General features: G+C 29.2%; 2 protein-coding genes and 1 long non-coding RNA gene across 4 annotated transcripts; 1 reads left to right on the top strand and 2 right to left on the bottom strand.

The window, feature by feature from the left end:
• Positions 1–319: 319 nt before the first annotated feature.
• On the bottom strand, positions 320–2,319 carry LOC108743910 (solute carrier family 41 member 1-like). Its single transcript, XM_018479513.1, has 3 exons — positions 2,172–2,319; positions 2,000–2,119; positions 320–1,907 (listed from the first exon to the last, which is right to left on the bottom strand). The coding sequence occupies exons 2-3, from the start codon at positions 2,090–2,092 to the stop codon at positions 561–563; spliced, it is 1,440 nt and encodes a 479-aa protein (XP_018335015.1). The 5' UTR covers positions 2,093–2,119; positions 2,172–2,319; the 3' UTR covers positions 320–560.
• A 766-nt stretch (positions 2,320–3,085) lies between these two features.
• Positions 3,086–7,226, top strand: LOC108743908 (FERM domain-containing protein 5-like). 2 transcript variants are annotated; one of them, XM_018479511.2, is made up of 9 exons: positions 3,086–3,320; positions 3,372–3,476; positions 3,531–3,747; positions 3,806–4,017; positions 4,075–4,227; positions 4,280–4,368; positions 4,420–4,637; positions 4,898–5,062; positions 5,123–7,226. In XM_018479511.2, the coding sequence occupies exons 1-9, from the start codon at positions 3,225–3,227 to the stop codon at positions 5,557–5,559; spliced, it is 1,692 nt and encodes a 563-aa protein (XP_018335013.1). In that variant the 5' UTR covers positions 3,086–3,224; the 3' UTR covers positions 5,560–7,226. The 2 variants fall into 2 exon arrangements, with proteins under 2 accessions (XP_018335013.1, XP_018335014.1); XM_018479512.2 differs by having other exon boundaries at positions 3,087–3,320; positions 4,898–5,059.
• A 423-nt stretch (positions 7,227–7,649) lies between these two features.
• On the bottom strand, positions 7,650–8,982 carry LOC108743909. Its single transcript, XR_001938885.1, has 2 exons — positions 8,765–8,982; positions 7,650–8,280 (listed from the first exon to the last, which is right to left on the bottom strand). It is a non-coding gene; the product is annotated as an uncharacterized LOC108743909 (long non-coding RNA).
• Positions 8,983–8,988: the final 6 nt, after the last annotated feature.

Genomic DNA, 8,988 nt, shown 5'->3' with positions numbered 1-8,988 from the left:
TTTTAAATCGCATTAATTTTCCAACGCGGCTTTAACAACAAAACGTTTATTGTACATAATATATGGTGTGATATAATATAGAAAGATTAATGTACAGCGATAAAAATAATATTTCGTATGATAATGATCATAACTAAAAATGTCAGTCAATACAGGACAATCATTTTTTGAATATTCTAAAAAATGAATTTTGTAAGAATATCTTAATACTGACAATTTTTAATGAAATTAGAAATACGTGAAATACTAAACAATAATATATAGCACATACTTAAATGAATCATATGTTTAAATCACAAACATACACAACTATTTTTCAGCCTGTAGCACCATAGTATTTATTACAATAATTTACAACTTTTATCAATTTATATCGTCCAAAGTTGATATGATCCTTATCAAAAATTAAGTAAAATCATCTAAAAAGTCACAGACATTTAACTAGTAATAAGAGATAAAAAGATTTAATTATTGGGTCTAAAAATAACTGGTATGGTATGTATAAGGATAACAAACTGGCCCCCATCTAAAATGTTTTAAACCCCCGATTACAGATAAGCTCAATCCCCCAAATCACTATCTCTATCACCAATTAGGAATAGCAACTGAAAGGCGACTCCTAATAGAAAAGTTCCCAATAAGTCCCCAATAGCAGTAAGATATGGTATTGCGGAATTATCAGGATCAATTCCCATTTTCCACATCCACAATATCATAACTTGGGCAATATATAACAATAAAAATACCTGTATTAAAGCCGCGGATAAATAAATTGCTAAAAATAATGGAGTAAAAGATGTGTGACCGGCCTGTAAGTAACTAATAGTGTAGGAAAATGTCAAATGACCGGGAATCACCATAGCCATTAGCATGCGTGCAGTTGTTGAATGATTTGTTTCACTATTATCACAGAAAACATTACAAGGACCAAGACATACTTTAGTTGAAGGAGGAAGTTGACCCAAATGAGACAAACTATGGAGTTGTGTGGAAATTCGACTAGCTTGCACAGCAACTAGATTTCCTCCAACTCCATTAATGACTAGTTGAAATACAGCAACACCTTTGTATTGAGATACTGTGTAATCTAAAACTAAGCCACCTACACTACTAATTAGCATGGCAGAAACAACAGGTACCCAGCCATTTTCTAAAACTTCCATAGTATACTTATTTTTGCTAGCATACCAAGCAGACAAAGGAACTAAAGTAATTGCTACTGCAATAATTGCAATAGACAATGAAGAATGCATTGATTTATATAAAAGAGAAGCTAACCATGAAAGACAGGCTAATGTGGTTAAATCTCCTAAACTTGCAGCAATAGGGGTTGCAATGTTGTCTGGATTTATCCTAAATCGACGAGATAAAATAATTACTCCTATCATAATTACACCTAATAGCAAACTTGCTCCAGATGCTGTAGCAACACTACTAGCACATAGTAAAAGAGCATGATTGATATCAAATTGCCCTGATGGTACCCAACCCAAAATTACCGCTGCTAAAGAGGCAAGAAAACCTACTATTATAGCCTGACACTGAATTAATGCAAGATTTGATACTGTAAGGTTCCATTGTTGTCTACTGGAATCCAAATGGCCTAAATTTGCATGTGTGGAGAGACGAGATGCTAATGTCATTTCCAAATTTCCTTTAAGACCTAGTAATGCAGGTACTAATATGTAAACTTCTGAGACTTTTTGATACACAGGCCAGTGCTGAACCACATCTAAAAGTAAACTAGCAGCAACCATTCCAAAGCCAGACAGAAGAAATGGTATAAACATTTGAACAGAAGTGGCCCATAATGTTTCAGAATCACTTTCTGGTTGGTCTACTGAAGATTCCTTTAAGTTTTGTTTTGGAAGTAACTTTGAGTCATCTAAAGAAAACAACTCTATATCCTAAAATACAAAAAAAAGCACTGGTACAAAGTTACATAAAATTACCAACAGTAATATATATAAAAAGAAACATTCAATATTTAATTCCTTACAGAATCAGTCATAGACATAGTCGCTTTATTATTATCCAAAGCTTTTTTCCTTTGTTTTAATAAATTTTCTTTTGAGGATTTATAAATATCCATCGTTTATTACAGAATGCTCCTTTTAGCCTAAAAAAAACATCATTTAAAAAGCCGGTTACAAAAGCCTTGTATATATTACATTTTTACATATGCGATTCATATCATGAGCGACATACAACAAATTTTTTATTGTTACATTTTGTTAATGGGCATCTTTCCAGTTTTTCATGATATAAAAGTAACATCGTTAAAAATAAAAACAACAGAAACGTTATAATAATACTTCAGTGATAAGATAAACAAAATGATAAACACCATAGATATTAAATTTATAAAATATAATTTATCATAATTGTCTGTTTTTTAATATCTGTGTATATCCTGTGTATAGCTATATTTTTCTAATAATTAAGTTAAAAATGTTCAAATTATGAGTAAACGCGACGAAAAGATCCATTTCATTTAAATACAGTTAATAAATATAGTACTTACATCAATAAAATCATAAATATATTATCGATTAAGCAGAAAAATTGTTTTTACTTTAATTTAAAATAATACTTAAAGAAAAAATACTTCCTTACACTTTCGTTAGATAAACATTCATGCACCGTTGCATGAATGTTGCATAACATACCTATGCGTAATTACCATTAAGAAATATTACATCCATATTTATTCTTTTGAATTATGAATTCATTCTAAATGACAAATTATTATTTATAGATAGTATAACTTTAATTCTGTAATATTTTATGAACTAAGGCTTTTATAAATGTACCTATCATTGTTTAATTAAATATAGCCCTGAATTAACGAATACTATTCCAAAATAAAATTACTACGGTCAGAAACTATATTCTATCATGTTATCTACATATATTTATTATATTTTGATATTTACTTTTTTTTATTAGTCTCATCACCCATTATCCTGTTTTGTATTCTGTTTTGTTTTATTATTATTCAATTTATTTGTCTATGATTTTTATTTTTACGATCTTACTGTTACATAACCTCCATATAAACTGTCACTATTTTATCAATTTCCCTTCGACCTTAAACATTTTATAAAAAATGTATACGAATATTAATTTTATTATGATATATTTAAGTATTTTCGTTTCATCAAGTATATCTATTTTAAATTGTAGTTAAAGTGGTCAAAATGTGCAAATTTTAAAGTTTTAAAATGTTGAAGTTTGGATCAAAAGGAGACAGCAATGTAGTCTTTAAATGCACGGTGCGTTTATTAGAAGACACAGAAATTCTAGAATGTGAATATAAGGTAAATATGTTATATTAAACTTTAAATACAGCTAACTTACTTAACACATAGCCAAACCAAAAAGGAAAACATTTGCTGGAGTATGTTTGTCAGCAACTGAACATTGCAGAACAAGACTATTTTGGATTAAGATATGTTGATTCTTCACAGCAAAGAGTCAGTAATATTAGTAACATAAAAAATAAGTGTAACAAATGCATACATTTATAGCATTGGCTGGACTTGGGTAAATCGATTACTAAACAAGTTAAGGACATGCAGGAAGTTTTGTTTAGCTTTAGAGTCAAATTTTACCCCCCTGATCCATTCAAATTAAAAGAAGAAATAACACGTTATCAAATCTTCATGCAGCTAAAACGTGATTTGTTACATGGTAGATTATGTTCTCCTAATGAATCGATTATGCTAGCTGCTTTAATAATTCAAGGTTTGTTTTTTACATTAATTATTAAATAGTCACGTTTAATTTAATGAGTTAATTACAGGTGAGTTAGGCGACTATGATCCTGAAGTTCATGTAGGTAACTATGTCTCAAGTTTTCGAATTTTGTTAAAACAAACTGAACAAAATGAAGAAAAAATAATGGAAATCCATAAAAGAGATTTAAAAGGACAAAGTCCCTCTCAAGTTGAAAATAAATTTCTCAAAATTGCGTCACAGTTAGATACATATGGTGTTGATCCACATCCAGCAAAGGTATTAAGAAGAAATGTGTATACATATTTGAAAATTATTATATTAAAGGTGTTTTAGGATCACAAAGGTACTCAACTGTACTTGGGTATTAATTACAGTGGTATTTTAACATTTCAAGGAAGTAGAAAGACCCATCACTTTCGTTGGCCTGACATTCAAAAAATTAATTATGAAGGAAAAATGTTCATAATTCACCTTAATTATAATGAAGTAAATTGTTAATAGTACCAATGAAAAGTTAACTAATTGAATTATCTTTTAGAAAAAACATACAATCGGTTTCAAATGTGCCACTGGGGCATCTTGTAAATATGTTTGGAGATGTGCAATAGAGCAAATGCTGTTTTTCACGTAAGTAGTGGTAACATCTTGTATATTTTTGTTACATAATATAATTCTTAGGCTGCCATGCAGTTCAGATGCTCCACCAGTTGTAATAGGTGGCGGCTTTTTTTCGTGGGGGACGAAGTTCAAATACACTGGTAGAACTGAACGAGAAATTTTAGAGGACGCTAATCCATTGGAACGTAAGGAACCTAAAGTTCAGCGCACATCTAGTATAAGTAGGAAAGCTGCAAGTGTGCCTGCTACACCATCCACGCCATTACAGCCTCACTTAGGTGTTTATCATATACATATGTAGTTATACATTATACATTCAGTACTTCAAAAACCAATTTTCCAAAATTTCAATATCTGCTATTGTATGGTCTAATCACAGCATGTTCTATACAGCACTATTTTTATAATCACATACAACTTATTATATAAATATATATACATATACATTATGTAGAGTAGTCAGTAAAGTGCTTAGACTGTACAGCAGTAGTTACTGCCGCAGTTTTAATGAATCTAAAAATATGTTTTTTTTTTAAAGGATACAATACAGTCCCCTGCTCTAGTCATTCCGATGGGGGAGGCTTTATGGCAGAACCTAGTAGTAACCTTGGACTTTATGTAACATTAGATGGTTCTTCTACGCACAGTTGTGGCGATGTCGCAGGACTTCAAACAGTGAGCGAGGATCATGAATCGTCAGGTGGTACATTAATGTTTTATTTAACATTTTGTAATATTTTAATACTAATTTCATTTTTACCAGCTTTGAAGAATTCATTGGAACAGTTTAGCGAATATAACTTTCGTGATTCATTTGATCACTCGTCTTCTGAATCTCAATTACATGAAAGTAGTAACTATAGAAGTTTGGATTCAAGTTACTCACATAGGTGTAACTACAATCAAGCGTTACAATTTCACCCGCGAACTGGATCTCATATGCTTTTGTCTAATATCATTCAAACCAATTCAACTGAATCAACTTCTAGCCAAAAGCATAAACAAAAGAAACTAAAGAAAAGAATAATACTTTTAGCAATAATATTTAGCGTATTTTTGTGCTCTGCCTTTTTAATTCTGTCTGGAATTGGCTTGCAAGTGTTAAATAATCTAGACAGTTTGTCAGTTTTTAAATGTAATTTATACGAACTGTTTAAGCAACAATTCCAGCATTTATTTTCAAATTTCTTTAAATATTAACAGAACTTGCCCATTTACAAATTTTGTACTTTTATATGTACGTATGTACAACTACTTAAGCATTTAATAATTATTTTGCAAAAAGTCAGCAGATACAGTCACATATCTTGAATAATTACAACCCTATAATTAAAACGTATCACATAAATGATCCTCTTCTTATCTGTCATTTTTTCTAACTAAAGTGATATCTCTAATAACACATTTCAAGTGCCATAAGAACATAGCTTAATATTTAAATTTAAACTAAAATAGATAAAAATATATGACTGCATTTTCTATATATTGCGAGAATACTTTATTCAATATTTATCAACTGTTTGCCGTTCAATATGTAGCGCTTCCACAAAAATAGTAAGCTTGCCTTTTCATTAAAACTATTTTATGTATTTTCCGTACTAAGTGGACCAACTGATGAACATAAATACAGGTGTGATTTATCAATAGTTGGGATTGCAAACTATTAGATATTTTTCCTAATGAATTAATATTTCATTTCAAGACAAAAAATTATGAACCGCTACCAAATTAAAAATCTGCAATACAATAGAATAGTTAGATTAGTTGTATGTGCATTTTCAAAATATTTTTAGGTAACTTATAAAAATTGATTTTGTTAATACGATTGCTAAACAAATAATAGGGTTATGCTTTAGAAGATTAGTTCTTTAACATGTAAATATAAAAAAGTTAATTGTCATTAAATACGTTAGATAAATAATAATTCCTCTAGTCAATTAAAGGTGCCACAAAACCTGAAATACTTAAAAATTACTATTACGCTTTAAATTGTTTTATTTGCTAATATTTGTTGTATTATTTATGTAGATTCCATTTGTTAACTACAAAGTACGGTAGGGTGGCTGTAAATACAGCTAAGGTGTTTTAATAGTACAATTTTTACATTGTGATATCGAACGCATAAGGTTTTAATACATAGATACTTATTTATATTAAAGCAATTATTAATAGCACGTTTTAGTAGTTTATATGTGTTAGGAACAGCTTGATTTAAGAGTAGTTTGTTAAATTTTCGTTGTTTTTATAAATTAGTTGTTTAAATGTGTAGATTAATAGTAACTGCTAAAAATTGTATATTTTCTCAAACGTTGACACCGATTGTTAATCAAAATGTACGAGTTTACGAAAAGGGTACGTGGCATTTTAAACAATTCCATATGCAATCAAACTATTTATTTCTTGCATTCCAAAAACAGAACAAATTATGCATCTTTCATATATGCTTTATTTAAACAATTTATTGTCTGTGATCTGACTTCAATCTGCAATTGTAAAGTTTTAGTAATAATAAATGACCATTGTATTTGCAATAATAAGGGATTTCATTTACAACACGTGTTTGTGATTTCCCGTTTTATCGGCAGAGTTTGTTACGTACACAATTTTTAGAATATGTAAAAAATATGACGGTTTGCTTTTAAGTTTTCGTAAACTACTTGTAAATCCAAAATCTTACAGATAGTTGGTGTAGATCTTCAAATCATCAGTATATATCATATAAGAAGTCATCACCTTGCATGTTTAGTTTTTATTTATAGAATTTATATAAGTTAAGTTCACTCAATTCATCTAGTAAAATTAAGCTAAGCGAGTATTTTCGTTTTACAATGACTAAATGATGTTGGCTTTTGGTTATCAATCGAGGAGAAGTTTACATACAATATTTATTACTCTCAAAATGACAAAAAAGGAACAATAACTGGAATACATAAACTTATACAAAGAAAATTAAACGATTATAATGAAAAGGTTATAATTTTAAAATGTTCCAAACTAAAAAAAAAAATGTATTACAAAATCGCCACAGAAGCGTTATAAACATAATAAAAATACTGAGCTTATAATAATAGCAATAAGAATAAAACAAGATTAGGTATATAATCTTAAGTCCTCACATTCATTGATATTCTTACAAGTGAAGAAGAACGAACGACTAAACTTAGTTCATGCTTGAAAAGAAAAATAAGCACATTACAGTTACAGTAATTAGCTTGCGAAAAAAGGGTTGGCATATAAGTGTTTTCAGTTTTGCCCACTTTGCTAAACAAAACCGAAATAAAATGTCACTATATGTATAATAATTATATTACAAAAAGAATGATAGTAAATTTAGTTCTGTAAAACACCAATGAAAACTGTATACATTGTAAATACAAAATAAATGTTTTATATGTTAGACAAATGTAGCCAACCCTTTCAAGGGAATAGGCAGTTGCCGATACAATGTAGAAGTAATTGTAGAATATGCTGACTAACTGGACCCAAAAACCAGCCTCTATCTGCAAAACCTCTGGTCCACGCTAAACAAATCAATTTCGAAAAACTAATCATTACTTAAAATACCTTATTCGTAACATCTACGGAAACTAACCGCTATTTATATCTACATTACTTATTGAGTTTAATTTTTTTTTCCACACAAATTTGACACTCATGAATTAGGATCAAAATATTTGTTATATTATTAAACAAATACACTGTATTCCACCAGAGTCACTTAATTTGATAAAATGCTTAAATATAGTAGTATAGCAGAAATTAATTTTCATTTTAAATGTAAGAAATAATCGTTGGAACAAAACTTCATTATATTCAGAGTAAATAATCTAATTATTTTTGTCAGAGTTGACTTTTGCAGGTGATCTACTGTGCGATTTGCTCTTTCTATCTTTGCTGACCGATCTGGATCTGGAGCCATTCCTAAACAAAACAATTAGTAATGCTTTTTTAAATCACCTTTACCTCAATAGCAAAACCCCTTTCCACTAAACAAAGCATAATAAATAAAAACCAATACAATAGCTATAATTAACAATTAATTACGTTTCACTGATAAAACAAAAATACCGAACCTTAATGATTAAGCAATTGTAATTAAAAATAATGTTTATTCTCTAAAACTCTGAGAACAAGAATGAATTGAATACAGCTTATACATATATCCACAATTATAATGACTGGCGAATTAATTAAAAAAATTCATTACATGAAAAAAAAAAAACAATTATTTTTTACTTTAGTCATTTTCTCATAGTCAATATAATTAAGAGTTATTACAGTATTATAAGCCTGTTAGGATATGTAAGACATCACAAACTTTGTGAGGAAGAAATTAGCGACGGACAATTGCCTTACATGCTTATATGTATATGTATGCACCCAGAGTTTAAGAGCTTGAACTTACGTCTTTTGATCATCGCTTGGCGACTTCGAACGAGATTTCGATCGTGACCTCGAATTAGCTTCATTTTTTGATCTGGTAAAAATTTAATTCTATTTGTTAACAATATTACTGATTTATGTTGACCTTATAACTCCTAAGTTAATAAAATTTAATTCACCTAACACTTACGAGAGCAATACTAATCATAATATATTGAAAAATAAATAATAAACTTCTAAATGAAA

Source organism: Agrilus planipennis, unplaced genomic scaffold (genome assembly GCF_000699045.2).
Source record: "Agrilus planipennis isolate EAB-ADULT unplaced genomic scaffold, Apla_2.0 scaffold1014, whole genome shotgun sequence".
NCBI lineage: Eukaryota > Metazoa > Arthropoda > Insecta > Coleoptera > Buprestidae > Agrilus > Agrilus planipennis.
Note: the sequence above shows the minus strand (reverse complement) of the source record. Positions and strands in the feature narration are given on the sequence as shown.

What these genes read in the sequence shown, in the direction of transcription:
- LOC108743908 (XM_018479511.2), top strand. Translation starts at nt 3,225, where the DNA reads ATGTTGAAGTTTGGATCAAAAGGAGACAGCAATGTAGTCTTTAAATGC. An exon ending in GAGCAAATGCTGTTTTTCAC is followed by an intron (nt 4,369 to 4,419) that starts GTAAGTAGTGGT and finishes TATAATTCTTAG; the next exon opens with GCTGCCATGCAGTTCAGATG. An exon ending in GGATCATGAATCGTCAGGTG is followed by an intron (nt 5,063 to 5,122) that starts GTACATTAATGT and finishes CATTTTTACCAG; the next exon opens with CTTTGAAGAATTCATTGGAA.
- LOC108743910 (XM_018479513.1), bottom strand. Translation starts at nt 2,092, where the DNA reads ATGGATATTTATAAATCCTCAAAAGAAAATTTATTAAAACAAAGGAAA. An exon ending in CTATGTCTATGACTGATTCT is followed by an intron (nt 1,908 to 1,999) that starts GTAAGGAATTAA and finishes TTTGTATTTTAG; the next exon opens with GATATAGAGTTGTTTTCTTT.